The sequence below is a fragment of the Gymnoscopelus microlampas genome (genome assembly GCF_963454915.1).
Source record: "Gymnoscopelus microlampas genome assembly, chromosome: 3".
Taxonomy (NCBI): Eukaryota; Metazoa; Chordata; class Actinopteri; order Myctophiformes; family Myctophidae; genus Gymnoscopelus; species Gymnoscopelus microlampas.
Genome location: NC_139940.1, coordinates 6,656,607 through 6,675,017, shown reverse-complemented (window position 1 = coordinate 6,675,017; position 18,411 = coordinate 6,656,607). Strand labels below are relative to the sequence as shown.

The 18,411-nt window shown below is 41.5% G+C and overlaps 1 protein-coding gene across 1 annotated transcript in view; it reads left to right on the top strand.

The window, feature by feature from the left end:
• Window positions 1-18,411, top strand: part of cpne4a (copine IVa) — a gene marked incomplete at its 3' end in the record, with an annotated part of 167,664 nt that overhangs the window by 8,843 nt on the left and 140,410 nt on the right. The window contains exon 2 of the mRNA XM_084052790.1: window positions 16,180-16,372. Coding sequence (XP_083908916.1) covers window positions 16,202-16,372 — 171 coding nt within the window. The 5' untranslated portion in view covers window positions 16,180-16,201. The remainder of the gene's footprint in view (window positions 1-16,179; window positions 16,373-18,411) is intronic.

The following is an 18,411-nucleotide window of genomic DNA, read 5'->3' as shown; positions in this document are numbered from 1 at the left end:
TGAGTAAAACTACAAAAGTATCGGCATCAAAATGTACTTAAAGTACCAAAAGAAAAAGTACTAAAATAGTTCAAAATAGCTGATCTACAAGCTCACAACGCGTCGCAGCGCGGCGCGTTTTGAGCTTGTAGATCGGTTGTAGATCGAAGTGAAATCGTTCGTTAAAAAATGTTAATCAGAAACAGCTGACAATCCGATACTTACGAATACTGGTACTGTACGTACTGTAGTGTGCAAGTATAAAATCATACACATTTCCTCAACAAATATTTACAAGTTTCCGCTTCTTTGCCGCCCTGTCAGTTTATTTATTCGACTTCGCCGGGAGAGACTGTGAAGTTTTGAATGTGTCAGCTTAGCTACTTGTGAAGCTTTTCTTTTGTCATCTGTCATTGTGGAGGCTCTTAATGAAGACGTTTCACTGCTGCTGTTGTTTTGAGTTAGTTTGACACCTCAGGCTTCTTGTCTTTCCGGAGTTGGGAGTTATTACAGCATCTAGTCTGACGAAACGCAATCTGGGAACCCATCGCCAAATGAAAAGGAAAAACAGCGCCCTCTGCTGTTTTTTACTATCTCAGTTGGCTCTGGGAGGAAGTTGACGTATAGCACAGACTAGCACACGTACGCAAGGAAACCGGGGTTTTGGTCTGCCTTCAGCCTTTCACTTCCGGTGGTGCGACTATGTTTTCATTCCCACTAACAATATTTCTACACGGAACACTAACACCACTTCTCCCAGAGAACATGGATGGTTTTGGTTATAAGCCCACTTGTTTCTATGATGAAAGAGCAAGTTAAAATGTGAATATCTTTCCGTGGTTTTGTCTCCAGCAAACCCAACCCTGGGCTTATAGGCAGTGGTGGAAAAAGTACTCACATTTTTTACGTAAAGGTAGGGTAAGTGATATTTTTGGGTTAAAACAAAAAGTATTTTGTTTAAAGGTTAACAGTAACAGGAGTGTCCCCGTCTCTCCAGCTCTTTGATAAACAGAAAATACATTTTTCGGTAGGTGTCAAAATCTCAGCCAATCAGGAGAAAGTACCCATTTTTAAGCTTCATTTTTATAGTGTTCCAGTTCCAATTTGCCTGCTCATTTCTTAGTGTCATCACTTCCAATTTCACTTGTTTAATGAGTTCTCTGTCCTGGTTGGATAAAAGTGGAAATGAAACTGAAACTGAAACGAAAATGCATTTTCTGTTTAATAAAGAGGTGGAGAGACAAGGAGACTCCTAATACTGAACAGACATTCTATAGCAATGAGTAATATAGAGCTATTTAACACTTATTTTAACCAACACAAATCACTTACCCTACCTTTAAGTAAAAGTATCAATACTGCAATGTAGAAATACTCTGTTACAAGTAAAGGTCCGGTAATCAAAATTTACTTCAGTAAAAGTACAAAAGTATATCAAAATATACTTAAAGTGCCAAAAGTAAAAGTACTCATTATGCAGGATGTCCCGTTTTACAAGGTATCATATGTATAAAATGTATTAATATATTTTGAAAATAGCAGATCTACAAGCTCACACAACACGTCACAATGCAACGCGTTGTGAGTTGTAGATCGGCTATTTTCAAATAGCCAAATATATAGGGCTGAAGTGGTTACTGTATGTTTTGTAATAATAATCAAAATCTACAGTAAGTCTACAAGTAACTAGTAACTAGTTACTAAAGTTTTCAAAAAAACTCGAAAAGGCAATCTGGGAACCCATTCTGTGAAAACAAATAGGACATTTCTTTGTTTTTTTTCACAATCTCACGCGTTGTGAGCTTGTAGATCTGCTATTTTCACTACTTTGGGTTCAAGGGAGATCCCTAAAAAGTTTCTACATGATGAAAGCAAGAGGGAATCCCTTCTTGCAAGTAAACCCTTCTTAATGCCTGATTAGTTAATGAAGGACATGTGACAATGTGGCTTAGTGAGGTGAAACACAGATGATGAGGATCTGTTAGATTAAATGGTGTTATCCAACCAGCGTCAGACCCTGAGGGCACAGCCCACACATTATCTACATAATATACAGACAGACCAGATCAAAGGATATTATTCCAGTTTCTGGTTGAAGCACAGAGTTGCGTTAGACAGGGCTGTAAGGAGCACCAAGGCCTCTAGGGGGTGTGCTAGTGGGCCTTTAGGCTCTTATAAAGCTGCAATCCGGAACTTATTTTAATGAGTAAAACCTAACTAGTCCATCTGCAGTGGCTGGAGATGGTCTCCCCACTCTTCCATTGAGAAATCTGTACCCTGGTGTAGGGTTGGACAAGGGTTCCAAAACCTTTAAGGCCGCGACCCCCCCAAAATAATCATATTTAAACTGGGGACCCCCCACCCTGACAAGCACTTGGAATTGTAGGCATTACATTTAGTTTGACTCGGTTCCACAGACAAAGATAGCCCATCTACAAGCTTGTATAGGCTACATAACATATTGGATATTATTAATTGTTTTGGTAATAAAAGCAAACATGGCTTTCTATAAGAATCAGAGAGGTTTAGGATTGTAGGATGAACCCTACCGATTTTGGTGACCGCATGGCCTTTACCTCTAGTGCCACCCTTAGGCTAAAGTTTACAGTTATCGTTGTTTTCAACCACTTAAGCCCCTATATATTTTGTTAGTGAATATTGAAAATAGCCAACCTGGAAGCTCACAATGTGTCATGATGCAATGCGTTGTGTGCTGGTAGACTGGCTATTTCAGAAAATGTTGACATTTTTTTAATGGATTTCCTTGAGAAATATCTGAAATTAAAGGTTTTTGCTTATGACATGCCAAAATAGGGACACCGGGTTGAAAGTGCTTAATGGCACTGTAGCTTTTTATTTGCGGCACCCCTTCCATTTCTGTCACTGATAATAGTTTTAAATTGCCAATCCCTCTCTAGCAACAGGCTCTTAGGATATCAGTGTTATTGTGTTGGTTCAAACCACTTTGCTCTGGTCGGATGTAAAATATTCAGACTGGTATTCCTATGATGACTTCTTGCTATGCTTCCCTTATCTTCTCCCCATCCCTTTCTCTCTGTGTGTGTGTGTGTGTGTGTGTGTGTGTGTGTGTGTGTGTGTGTGTGTGTGTGTGTGCGTGCGTGCGTGCGTGCGTGCGTGTGTGCGTGCGTGCGTGCGTGCGTGTGTGCGTGCGTGCGTGCGAGAGAGCGAGAGAGAGAGAGGGAGAGAGGAAGAGCGATAGTGACAGAGAGAGTGAGAGGATGATAGAGATAGAGAGGGGTAGAGAAAAAGACAGACAGAGAGACAGAGAGACAGAGAGACAGAGAGAGAGAGAGAGAGAGAGAGAGAGAGAGAGAGAGAGAGAGAGAGAGAGAGAGAGAGAGACCCTAACCTAATGGTGGTACTTAATGAATTGATGACGTATTTTTTTCACAGACACAAGCAAGCGATAGCATAGTTTGAGTGAAAGGAGATAATGATCATTGCTGTGCTTAAATATTTTATGCAGTCTCACAGTCCAAAGTAACTAGGAGTCTGCCATCTTTGGAATCACTTTCTAGTGTTTTAATGTTAGATTTAAGTTTAGTTCAAAGCAGAACACGTCCTCTCATCTTTGCCAGAATAACACAACTATATGTCGTATTTCATGGTTTGGGGGGAAAACCTTCATTAATGTTTGTAGTTGTACACAAATAAACGACCACCGGTAATTAGTATATTTATGCAAAAATGACAAAATGGCTTTCAGCACTGGAGTTCTTCTTGAGGCAGGTTGCATTACAATACAACAGCATAATACTGAAGAGCAGGGACGTGCACAGATAGACTCTAGGTGGTGCTTGAGCACCTGCCCTCTTGACCAGAAGTGCCCTTTTGAAAAAAAGTTTTTTTTTTTTTTTCAGTTTACAGCAGGGGTCTTCAACAGGGTCCGGGACGCCTAGGGGGTCCTCAGAGTTACTACAGGGGGTCCGCCAAATCTTTATGTGATATGTGATTCTTTTTACCATAACCACTTGAAACCTAGCATCCCTTTTCTGAGGAGAACCAAAAATAGCAGATCTACAGCATCTAATAGCAGATCTCCAAAAATAGCGGATCTACAAGCCCACAACGCCTCGCGCTGCGAGGCGTTGTGAGCTTGTAGATCGGCTATTTTTGGCAAAGAGGTAATAGGTGTAGAGGGAAAAAAGAGCAGACCAAGTAAACAAAAAATAGTATAATTTACTTGAGCCCCTGCCCCTCAAAATGTCTGTGCACGCCACTGCTGAAGAGGAAGCAGCATTTAATGGCATGTTCAGCTCTCTGCCCTCCTGGGGGGGAACAAAGAATAACGGACCCAAATGTTACGTTTGAATATCTTAAAGGAATCAATTGTCCTCTCTGGAGATTCTTCAACAGCCTGTACATTCTGCTGGATGATGATGGCAACAGTTGCCGCCTCTGAAAGATGCTGAGGATGATATATGAAACCATATGGTTATGGAAAGCCACCAAAGTTCCTGTTAACCGCCCGGAGAGAGGGAAGTTTGTCGTCCCGAGGCTTGCCGGCTGTATTGTGATACCCTACACACCTTTATGAAGGCTGCTTAAAATAGTGTTACACACCTCCCTGAAGGACCGCGGTGGTGGGGTGGGTGGGGAGGAGGGTCCGTTTTAGAGAAAGGCTCGGTTTCACCTCCCTCAGTGTTCCTTTGACCGGACCGGTGTCACTGTCTGTGTCATTCGTTCAGTACTCCTTCACAGTGAGGAGGTAGCGATATGGGCTAGGTCTATAGCCTGGAAGACAAAGTGTTTCTTCACCTCAGTCAGTGGTGCAAAGCCTGCTATCTTTCAGACTAACTAAACGTTATGGACTTAAGGAAGTTTTTCAAGCGGAGGCAACAACAACCTCAGCCACCGCCCACAGATAGTGGTCATCTGGAGAGTGACTCCAACCGGCCGCACGACAAATCCGAGTGAGTTTATATTCAATTACGATAAAACCCATTAAGACCTGAAAAAAATAATGTTTACAAAAAAAGAATTTCTAAAATGATTCTTTATTTTTCGTTTTTTTCGTTTTTCCGTTCGTCACAAAGAACCAGGAGATAACATTTTCCAAAAAGTTACTGCTCCATTCACTTCAATGTTGAAAAATAAATGGACAAAAAAAATTAAATTTTTCCTAAGTACTAGCTTAGAAAAGACTGGCAGAGGCTACAGACTGTTCTAGAGAAACTCTCGGCAGTTTAAGAGTTAAAAATGTTTTCTATATCCAAACAGTTTTTTGAGATATAGAGAAATATTTTTTCAATATAAAAAAAAAATAGCAGATCTACAAGCTCATAGCGCGGCACTCGGTGTAGATCTGCAATTTTTGAATAGCCAAAGAAATCTAAAGTGACACAGATGCGTTCCAGGTCTTAATTAACCAATGCACTTGAACCCCAGCATCCCTATTCTGGGGGGGGCGGGGGGGGGGGGGGGGGGGGCATTAGCCCCAAAAAAATTGCTGATCTACAAGTGAGTTTGTAGCTCGGGCTAGAGATTTGGTGTATAGATGAAAAAGAAGTACGGTTTGTAACTCAAGTCCGTTTCTACTGAGACTAGAGTGAGGACGTTTCAGTAGAGGCTGTGTCACTGACTGGAATGTACTTTTCTAATGAAATCATGTTTGCTGTAGTCATACAGCGCAGTCAAATCTAATTAAATGTAAGCCGTTGTGTTCCAGGCAGAGCTGCCATGCAGGGACCACCCAAAACCAGCCCCCAAATGAGGTGGGCTTAGCCCCACTTTGTCAGCTCCTACGTCTGCTGCGTACAATATTCAGACGTGTTTTTCTATAACCAAAGTATGATTGGCTTTGTGTTCTGCTGTGATGTGTTTTCCTAATCTCCTCCCCATCCCTTTGTCTGTGTGTGACTGTGTGTGTGTGTGTGTGTGTGGGAGAGAGATGGGGGGGAGAGAGAGAGAGAGAGAGAGAGAGAGAGAGAGAGAGAGAGAGAGAGAGAGAGAGAGATTGAGAGATTGAAAGAGAGAGAGAGAGAGAGAGAGAGAGAGAGAGAGAGAGAGAGAGAGAGAGAGAGAGAGAGAGAGAGAGAGAGTTGCTGTGCTTTAATACTTTACACAGCATGGTGCAAACTGCTCAAGCAGAAAGTAGAAGTCTACATAACTCGAGTTCTCTGGAGTTTAAATGTTAGATGACCAAAATATCTCTCCTCTTTGCCAAAAGTCATGTTTTTTGAGGCATTCCACATGCGAACATGTGATGAATGGTCCATCAAGTTGGTGCTGATGAGGTACGCTACAAGATAAATAAATGAGGTTCTACTTCTTCTGTATTTGATAGGAGATGAAGCACAAAAATTAAGCAATTAACCACATGAACCCTTCCGGCCAACATTCTGGAGCGAACATTCAGCAAGAAATGGCCGATCTACGAGCTCCCAACGTGACACATTGCCACGTTTTGTGAGCTTGTAGACTGACTATTTTTTGATGAAGAGATTTTGTGTAGAGGGAAATACCAGCAAGCCTATTACAGAGCCCTGGGGAACCCTTGTCAACTTAAGTATATAGGGGTTTTAATTAAACCTCCAAAGTAACATATTGCTGTAGATGAGATAAACACCCTAACAACCTTAATTAAAAAAAATCTCCCAGAAGAAAACAAACGGAGACAAGACGCATCTCCGTCGGATGGTTTTTCCCTGACATCCAAGTTGAAAGCTGAAACCTCAGTCTTCCTCTCTCCTCCTCGGCCTCTCCTCATATCTATATGTAACCCAACACGCTTTCTGGAAGTTATTTCTGTTGTTACGGTATCTCTGACTTCCTGTTGTGTGTGCAGTATTACCATAGTGAATGGTTTACCTCTCAGTGTCTCTGCGGTTCACAAGGTAGACACACACACGCACACGCACACGCACGCACACACGCACACACACACACACACACACACACACACACACACACACACACACACACACACACACACACACACACACACACACACACACACACACACACACACACACACACACACACACACACACACATGTTTGTATTACTACAGTATACTTGTGAGGACATCAACACTTTAGGACAGCCATGTTATGAATGCCATTTAAGAATAATAATTGCCATTTTAACCGTAAGCCTAAAACCAAAAAACAGCAGATCTACAAGCCCACAACACGTCGCGCTGCGCCGCGTTGTGAGCTTATAGATCAGCTATATGCATAGCTGGTGCATGATACTGGCGCGCAACTAAGTATAAATCATGTTGAACTCTAATTCCAATCCCTAAACCTAACCTCTAAGACACCTAAATGTCTAATCCTAACCTGAATGTTTTTCTAATTGTAAACGTATCTCTAAAAAAAAGGTTTTGAACTATAAAACAAGCATTTGTCTTGTGAGGACCAGGAAAACGGTCCTCACAATGTATATTTCTTCAAATTCTACTATACTTGGTCCTCGCAAGTATAGTAATACAAACAAACACACACACTCACGCAGACAACAGACAGACAACTGAAAAAAATATCGGTCAATGTCCTGATGATGGCTGCTTGGCTGAAATGCGTCAGCGTTTTTTTGTTGGTACCTTCTAACCTCCTTAAGTGATGCCTTTGGTTTGGCTTTTGAAGTGCAGACAGACCACACACCCTGAGGTAACACGTTTCAACACACACACACACACACACACACACACACATGCACGCACGCACGCACGCACACACACACACACACACACACACACACACACACACACACACACACACACACACACACACACACACACACACACACACACACACACACACACACACATTTTTGTGTGTTTTGCATTCTAGGGGGGTCTTTCTGTACTTTTGTAGTGTGATTTTTTTGGAGACTGCAGTGCTTTGATTCTTGGGGTAACTAGGAAGGCAAAGATGTCTCCATTTATCTTTTCTGTTGGATTTAGTGTGCACAATTAGCATAATTATCTAATTATTTATTCACCCCCAAAATGGGAAATGGCTATAACTTTGCTTCTAGTTAAGAAAGTGATCTAATTCTACGTTTGTGATGTCCAGAAATGTATCTATTACCATGATGCAGTCATGCATCATTTCCTAATTAGCATAATTTGCAGGCATAATGAGGTCAAACTAAGTTTCCATGTCCAGGAATTATTGTCTTGCCATAAATAAATCATGCAACCTTTTGTCACTATCATAACTCTTTTTCCGTCACGTAATAATCAGGCCAAAACCAGGAAATAGCTATATATTCTTAGCTTTCAGTTCATTTAGAAATTTGATCTACAGTCTTAAGCCTGTTCGGATTTCTAGAAATGTATCTGTTGCCATAACTAGGTCATGCAACCTTTCCTAATTAGCATTATTTGCATAAATTATGTAAAAATGAGAAAAATAAAGAAAATGAAAAACGGGTACAGACATAATGAGGACAATAGATGCCCCTCACTTCTTTGTCATCATCGATGCCAGGCTGACAATCCCTAAACTACATGTGGAAGACGGCACACCCTTGGGGGAAAGTTTCAGCAAAACAGTCCCTGTCAAGGTACCAGCATCAACAATCGGTAGTGCTGTCGCCTCACCGCTAGAAGGTCCTGGGTTCGATTCCCGCCGGGGACGCTGTGGGCGCTGGGGGCGTGTCTTCTCCTCCGCGTCATCAGCGCCCATACCCTAGGTGGGGTTGGCGAAAGGGCCTACTCTGTGTGGAGTTTGCATGTTCTCCCCGTGTCTCTCAGGATAGTTAATACCCTCACAAAAACATGTAGTAATCCTGGTCGCTATACCACCTCCCCCATGACAGCCGGGGCGCCTGATGGAGGGGAAGAGAACTGGTTGGAATAACGTGTTCCTACCACGCGCTACGTCCAACCAGGGAAACTCCCCCCTGTCAGGTGACAAGAAGGTCAGTTGGCTCTCATGCATTGAAGGAGGCATGAGCTCGGCCCTGGCCTCCCTAGGCTGGTGAGGGGAGTGTAGCGCCCAGCATCACTTAGAAAATTGGCACCGGGTGAAAAATAAGGGTTACAAAATCGCGGGATAATAAAAAGAAAAAGATACCAGCATCAAAGATGAGCCGACTGTCTATCTCGACAAGAAAGCCCTCAAGCACTTGCAGTGGAAACCCGAGGTTTACACAGTCACTTCACGGCAGGATATCAACTCAAACTGATGTATTTTGTTCGTGCAATGTGATTGTACCATCAGCTACGCAAAAACACCTACTTCATCACTGGTGTGGGGAACAAGAAACGGATAATCAGAGGTGAATGCACTTGGTAAGGGGATGGCTGCAGCAGTGTTGATTTCGGCGACTAAAACTATGACGAAAAATGTTAGTCAACTACCTTTTTTCACTGACAAAAACTAAATAAAAACAAAATAAAAACTAAGCTATGATGACTAAAACTAAGACTAAATATATTGACAATTTCGTCAGAAAATAAAAACTAAACTAAAATGTTAGGGAGGGACTGTAGTGGAGAAGAGATCCAGTAGAACTAAAAGTCAAGTCATTGTATGTTTGGTTGCGCTCGGGTGTTGCGCTCTGAAAATAGCAGATCTACAAGCTCACAACGAGTGGTTAATGTATGTTTTATAATGTAATAATTTATGACTGAAAAGTAACTACAGTAGTAACTAAAGTTTTCAAATAATTGTAGTGGACTAAAAGTACAATATTTGCCTCTGAGATGTAGTGGAGTAGAAGTAAAAATATAGACAATTGGAAATACTCCGGTAAAGTAAAAATTGTACTGAAGTACAGTACTTGAGTAAATGCACTTAGTTACTTTACACCACTCGGCGGAGGGGGAGGGACAATTGATTCTAGCCACACATCTCATCAAATGTGCCTGCATGCAGAAGACCCGTGGCACGTTACACTGTTCTCACACGTCTCAGCGTATCAACTGCCCTTTGATGTGCCTGTGTGTGAGAAGATGAAGAGGTGTGTGTGAGAAGATGAAGAGGTGTGTGGGAACATCTGGTGGGCATCAATGATGATGACGAAGGTGGAGATCCTTCAATTAACATGGTCACGTTAGATCTTACATGGTAACACTCTTCACTCGTTGACAGCTGTGGAGGCTGTCATGGATAATGCCGGGGACTATTTTGGTGCCATCAAGACTATAGCTTCACTATTGGTTTTAATTTCTTGTTTTCTTATGTGCACTGTACAGTTTATTACTATTCAAATAAACTTAAAGGAGTAGTTCACCCCGAAATGACTTGTTTTTTCATCAATTACACACCCCATGAAGCCTTGAATTCATGGATTTGTTTTTGTTTTTGTTGCATTCCTAAGCCAATAATTTGATTACCGGCGGAAAGATCAGGTAGGAGACACAAAGTAGACTCTTTGTGTCTCCTACCGGAAATACACTGGTCATCAAATTATTGTCTCAGGAAAGCGACTAAAACTAAAAATAATCCATGAATTCAAGGCTTCATGGGGTGTGCAATTGATAGAAAATAAGTCATTTTTTGGGTGAACTACTCCTTTAACCTGGGATGTCTGTGAGCATTTTATTCTTCATGTCTATTTTTATTTTATATTCTTTATTTGACGCAAACCATTTGCAAATTAATTATGCAAATGGTTTGAGTAAAAGTGAAAATGCAGCAATTTCCAGACTTGTTTGCATAACTTATGCAAATAATGCTAATAAGGAATGGTTGCATGACCTTTTTTGTAAGACATATCCTACTATCCTACTATCCTACTATAATTCTAGTAACCTCTGTGCGTGCGTTTGTAGTGGTGGTGGTGGTGAAGCTACCCGGTTCTCCTCACTGGCTGGACCAATTGCTCTGATTTTGCACACAGCCATTGACCATTACCATCTGAACACAACTGTGAAGCCCGTTTTTCAATTTAATGAAATCCCAGCTTCTTATTAGCGTTTTTGTGTCAAAGAATGTCGTCCCATAGCTGCGGCTGCCCAGCTATGGGACAAACTGCCTCCCGGGTTGCCAGATCATGTGCGCATATCCCCCCACGGATGCGCTGCGCCGACCGGGTATGGTCTAGTATATATGAATCAGGCTTCAGTGTAAGTAATAATAATAATCGGCTATTTTAGATATTTAAAAAAAATGTTCAATCCATGAAAAAATCTGCATGTTGAAAGTGGTTAACTTACAGTTGTACAGGTAGGGTAGGACTCATGGTCAGAGTAACATGTCACATGTATGATTAATGGAAGAGATTATTCACATATTTCACATTGTAATAAATGTATTATTCACAGAACAGAGGTTTAGATCTCAGACTGTTGCTGGGGTTTTATACTTGAATACAGAGAACAGAGAAGTGTCTGTGTGTATATGCGTGCGTGTGTGCATGCATGCACGTGTGTGTGCATGCATGCATGCATGTGTGTGTGTGTATGAGAGAAAGAGAGACTCGCGCGTGTACGCGCACACACACACGCACACGCACGCTCGTGCGCGCGCACACACACACACACACACACACACACACACACACACACACACACACACACACACACACACACACACACACACACACACACACACACACAGACAGAGCACAGCAGTACCAACATTATTATTATTGTTATAAGTTCAGTAAATACATAGCACGACACTTTCTGAAAGAACCGACTCCCCAGCTGCCACGGCAGTTGCCATAGCAACCAACAAAGCCCAGGCAGCTGTGTTTTTATGTACAAGCAGTTGCACTGTGTGAGAGTCTCTGACTGTGAACACACAGCCAGCCATGATGTCACACCGCTGTAGTACCCTACCTGTCCACCATGTGGCATCTTCTACCTCTACCTGTCAAATGAGGTCCTTAAATCTCAAACTAAATCTCCATAACTCTGAGAGTGTGCAATATGGACCCTTACGGGTCCATTTGGTTCCATTTGCACACTCTCAGAGTTACAGGCCTGTAAGGGTCCATTTGGTTACATTTGCACACTCTCAGAGTTACAGGCCTGTAAGGGTCCATTTGGTTCCATTTGAACACTCTCAGAGTTACAGGCCTGTAAGGGTCCATTTGGAACCCACTCAAGGAACCCTGAGGTTGCTGGATCCCACTCTGAGAACCACTGAATGAAGTCCTTGTTTCCCCACACTTGCGTCCTTTCCTTGTGTCCTATTCCTTCCCACCGAGGATGCATGGAGGGAACGAGACGGTGAGAGAGGATACGACGAAATGTTGTTTAGAGAATTTGGACGTGAATTCCTCTGAAGCCTCGTGTAAAGGTAGCTCTCCACCGCACCGACGTCGGAGGCGGTAAAGCGCCGAAAATCTGCCATTGAATGGGCGGTGGGTACACTGTCGCGTCGGGTCGCAAGTTGTAGGGAAGCGTCGAAAGCCGACCGAACATGCTTCGACCGTCAGATAGCAGCGGGCTTGTTGTCGAAGAAGACGCCAAGCCATAGGCTTATATTTTTTGCACCGTAGTAGCCGCCTGTCGGTGTTGGCTCTCAGGTGCATTCAGCAACTTTCTTTTCACACCTTCCAACCGACTGATCTCCCGACTTCATTTGACTGCCAGTCTGACCCTGTAGTACTCTGTAGTAGTCTGTTTGATGGAGAGCTACCTTTAATTGACCTCCATTTCTGATGACAACAACACCCAATGTGGAGCATGATATAAGGGCGTTATAGTGCCAGCTGGAGGGGCGGGGTAGTCATGTGTCATGCTAATCAGCTTGGAATTTCTTCCTTAGTAGGACACTTCCTTGCTCCTAGCTCCTCAGTGATAATATCTCCTCCTAGTCTTAATTCCTAGCTCCTTCGTTTAGGAAGGAGAGACTTGACACGAGTGGCAGAATGGCGGACCACCTTCCACTCTCGGTTGGAGTGAGGCTAGGGGAGCGAGGAAAGAGCAGAGACACAGCCCAGGTGTCACCTTCTACCTGTACTAACCTATCTGTCCACCAGGCGTCACCTTCTCCTATGTACCTTCTTCTCCCAACAGGAGTATGACTGATTGATTGATGTACTGTATTTAGTAAGACATGAGAACAACAGTACATGGAAGTACAAATTCACAATACAAGGTCTACTAAACTGGAAGGCTCATAAAGCACTAAGCCTGTTTAAAATGAGATACCCCCCCGCACACAAATCATGATGAAATCAAGTCTAGTCTATGACACTCATACAGAACTGAAGGAGTCCTGTGAGGAAGGAAGAGAAAGTGTAACACAAACTCTTGTTATGTAACATTGGCATCTTTACAGAAGCCAAGAATCTCCTCTTTGATTTAAAATTCATTTTCAGATCTGCACAGATCTCTAACACCCCCCCCCCACACACACACACTCACTCCCATCACCGCGTACCCCCAGTACCACGTAAATGAATATAGAAGTGAATGTATAATGTATGCTGATATAGTATGTGAATACATTTACTGCTACCCTCTGTGGGGGCGTGCTTGATGTGTAATTCATGTCTTTATTGTTTTGATGTTCGTGGGTCTGGTTAGGGCTCGGCAATTAACCAAAGACATTTCGAAGCTTAATCATGCTCTTGTAGGTTAATTCAATAAGCAAGAATATTATATTTGGGGGATTATTTCTTTCTTTCTTTCTTTCTTTCTTTCTTTCTTTCTTTCTTATATCAATGAATCAAACAGAACAAGTCTAATAGATTTTTAAAAATTGGCTTAATCGATTAACTAGATTAACTTGCATGCCCTGCATGTAATATACTTTGTTGTACAATGGTGACGTGCAAAAACGGCAAAAATAGGCGATCTAACAGAATAAAAGTCTGCACAACAGCATTGCTCCTTAAAGTGTTATTTTTTTTTAAAGTTAACCCATTAAGACCGGGAACACATCTGTGTCATTTTAGATTTCTTTGGCTATTAAAAAAAAGCAGATATACAAGCTCATAGCGCGGCACAGAGTCTTCAAATATATATTTTGTAAAGCGAACATTTGAACATTTAGTTCCAGGGCCCCCCAGAAGCAAAGATTTGAATTACAAACGTCCGCTTAAAAAAATAAATATATATATATATATATATTTGCAAACCTTTTCTTGATTTTTCAAAAATAGCAGATCTATTTTGAATAGCCAAAGAAATCTAAAAATAACAGAGATGCGTTCTCGGATTGAATGGGTTGACTTAAAAGAAAACCAAACTTTTAGGAGCAATGCTGTTGTGCAGACTTGTATTCTTTTCAACTGTTACTCAGTGTCCAGCACCAGATCCAGGTGAACTGGATGTGTGCAACCCACCTCTGACGCTATGACGTTAGAGCAGACACACACACAGTGTTCCGGTGGTCCGGCGGTTAACCACACCACCACACCACCCTTCTGCCATCATCAGCTTTATAGTCTCAGCTCCATTACCATTGCATTATGGAATATGCAGCATGCGATGCTACTTCCCTCTGAAACAAGTGTCTATATGTTCAATTATTAATATTTATTCCTTTATCTATTAATGTATCTACCTACACTGTCTGTTATACCATAGCCTCTACGGTCTATAGTGCACACATTGCGTAATGCATATACGGAAGTTTCAAGCTACTTGTTTTCATCGTTTGAGTCAATAGTTGTAAATAATTCAGATGTTTCTACTGTGTTGCTTCGGTGTAATGCACCAACCTCACTGAGACGAATTCCTCCTCTGTGCACTGCAAACATACATGGCAATAAACAATTCTGATTCTTCCCTGTTATTTCCATGAAAAGCAATAAGATGTCGCCTTCCTATCGTTGTGTTCCAAAAAAATAAGAACATTTTCACAAGCTCTTGTTGATACTTTTAAATATGTATAATACCCACAGACAGATTTAACCACCGACCAATCTCGGAACCCAGAGACACACTGAAAAGGAAAAACAGCGACCTCTGCTCTTCTTCCTCCTGAGTGTGACTCTGGGACAATGGCGACGCAGCACATGTGCGCAAGGAAACAGGGTTTAAGTCGGCCTTCACCGCTCCACTTCCGGTGGTGAGCTTGCGTTTTCATTCCGACTAGATAACATTTCTACACGGAACACTAACACCACTTCTCCCAGAGAACATGGATGGTTTTGGTTATAAGCCCACTTGTTTCTATGATGAAAGAGTAAGTTCAAATGTGAATATCTTTCCGTGGTTGTCTGCTCCGCGGACGCTATTGTTAAATTAGCTTCGGTTTAAGTTTCGAGTCGGGAAGGATGACGGACACGTGAATCCCGCCCACTACATTTGATTGGATAAAGCGCGGCCTCTGAAGCCACGCCCACTCCCACACAGTGTGTACACGTTCTGACAAACCTCCAAGACAGATTCCAACGCAGTGCAGAATCTGTTCTTGAGAGATTAACCACCGACATACTTGTAATTATATGTCATCATTATAGGCAAGAATTTGCAATGAGTTTCATAACATTTCAACAAAAAAAAAGAGAAAACAGGGCAGATCTACAAGCTCACAGTGCATTGCGATGCTGTTATGATTATATGTTTATAGGACTGACATTTATCTGCTTGACCTGTATGTGTGGAATCACTCTCATCTGCGTAAGGACATACTGATACCATTGATACCATGACCATCAACAACCATGGGTGGAAAGTAAATAAGTACATGTACTCAAGTACTGTAGAACAATTTTGAGGTACTTTTACTTTGCTGGAGTATTTCCAATTTTTCTATACTTTTACTTCTACTCCACTACATCTCAGAGACAAATATTGTACTTTTACTCCACTACAATTATTTGAAAAGTTACTTGTTACTTTGTAGATTTTGATTATTATTACAAAACATACATTAACCACTTCAGTCCTATATATATTTCGGCCATTTGAAAATAGCCGATCTACAAGCATCGCATCGCGACACATTGTGAGCTTGTAGATTTACTGTTTTCAAAAGATTTTTATCCATTTGAAAACTTAGGAAATTGGACATTCTGCATAATGAGTACTTTCTACTTTTGCTACTTTAAGTACATTTTGATACCAATACTTTTGTACTTTTACTCAAGCATATTTTGAATTCCGGACTTTTACAATAGTACAGTATTTCTGCATTTCAGTATTGATACTTTTACTTAAGTAAAAAATGTGAGTACCTTTTCCACCACTGCTATTTTGTGTGACACTGTCATACAACAAAGCAAAAAACGAATTAAAAGTTCAAATGTGGAGATACAAGGTCTCCCACCCGACAGTGACCACATAGTGTGTGTGTGTGTGGTTTGTCCTCCTTCCAGAGCCTCTGTCCGTCGTCCAGCCATGAGTGACATCTTTGAGTCGGCCGCCAACTCCCTGGGTCTGTTCAACAGCCCCGGGCTCACCAAGGTGGAGCTACGGGTCACCTGCCGGGGCCTGTGTGACAGGGACGCCCTCAACAAACCTGACCCCTGTGTCCTGCTCAAGATGCAGTCCCACGGACAGTGGATAGAGGTAGGTCAAAGGTCGAGGTTCACCTCAACACACACACACACAGGCTGTTTCCATCCCCACGAGTCCCGCCGTGACTGTCACTCACGAACATGCACGCATGCATGTGTGCACACACACACACACACACACTCATGCACGCACTGAACGATTAATCGTTTTCAAACCGAAATCGCGATTTGAAACCACACGATTAGCTAATCGCAAAGGCCGCGATTTTTTAATTTTTAATTTTTATCATAATAAATAATTTTAATATTAATATTAATCCCAGAGCACCCGCGGGACTTGTCTCCTTCTATCCAGAGTGGCTGCCTCTCTCTACAGGGAGCGAGAGGGCAGCGCCCCCCCCCTCTCTCTCTCGCTCTGTCCCTCTCATAGAGTATCGCCGTTGGCTGCGAGTATTTAAAGTTTGTCGAACGGCCGTGTCGCGCGTAGCGGTAAAACATTATTTTCGGTGCGACACAAGTAGTGTAGTAGTAGTGTTGCTCCTATCTATGTTTGTTTCTGTAAGTGTAACTTATATTTTTCCCATCATTATTAAACTATTTCTGTTGGATGCTGTGATCTGATGTAAACAATACGATGCACAGCACTTCCTGGTCAGTGTTGCCAGGTTTTGTGAGAGAAATAAGCAACCCTGTCTATGAAAACAAGCCCAAAACAAAAGAAGCGACTATGAACTGTATCTTTGTCACTTATGTACAGTGGTGGAAAAAGTACTCAAATGTTGTACTTAAATAAAAGTATCAATACTGCAATGTAGAAGTACTCTGTTACAAGTAAAAATCCCAAATTCAAAATTGACTTGAATAAAAGTAGGCCTACAAAAATATTGGTATCAAAATGTACTTAAAGTACCAAAAGTACTTATGTTTGAAAATAGCAGATCTACAAGCTCACAACGCGTCGCATCGCGGCGAGTTGTGAGCTTGTAGATCGGCTATTTTCAAATTACCTATGTATAAAATAGGGCTAAAGTGGTTAATGTAGGTTTTATAATATTATAATTTATATCTGCAAAGTAACTAGTCACTAAAGTTCTCAAATAATTGTAGTGGAGTAAAAGTACAATATTTGCCTCTGAGATGTAGTGGAGTAGGAGTTAAAGTATTGGAAATTAGAAATACTCAAGTGAAGTACAAATACCTCAAAATTGTACTTAAGTACAGTACTTAAGTAAATGTACTTGGTTACTTTGCACCACTGCGTTATGTATTCTGAGTTTTTCACTTCCAAGGAGTAGCAGTAATACAATGTACAGTAGGAGAGGACTTTGGCTTGTGAGACAAAAAAGTGTTACATTTTAGTTGAATGTTAATCTACATAAGCTAAATACTGGATATCAGTAAATATGCTTCTGGAGCCATAAGTGAAAGACCTACTTATTTCACTGCTGTGAATTGTTTACACAAAATGGTAATTATTTGTTTAATTTTATTTTTATTTTTATTTATTGAACTTAATTTCAGAAAAAAGCTTCTCTTCTTGAGCCATAAGTTAATGACTTAACAAGTTCAATGTTGGGTTGTTTACAAAAATAAGCTATTTCTATTCCAGCTAAATGTTTGAATATAGACCAATTATTTGTTTACTAACATTGAGCCTGGACGCACAGGTGATTGTTTCACGCAATCAATTCCCAACCTGTTTCGGGGTGCACTGGTTTCAGCACACCCCAACCCCCTCTTGTGTGTGTTGGCTAGTGAGACGCGTCCTAACGAGACCTGATATAATGGGTTTCGTTGCGCGCATACTGGCTGCACGCAGCCAGTATGACGTCGTCTGTTAAGGGGTCTATATACATGGGAAAAAAGTACTTGGAAGATACATGTTGGAAGCAATGAAGCAATTCATATCTTTTAGTTCTCATCCTTATTTATTAGAATCTAGAACAGTAAATAAATGGTATGCCATTTGGTAATGTTCCATTACTTCCAATTACTTTTTAAACGTACACAGTGAATACTAAACTGAAGCTTGACTTTAAAAAAATGTTTAAGATTTTTTTTATTTTATTAAAAAATCGCAATCAAATCGCA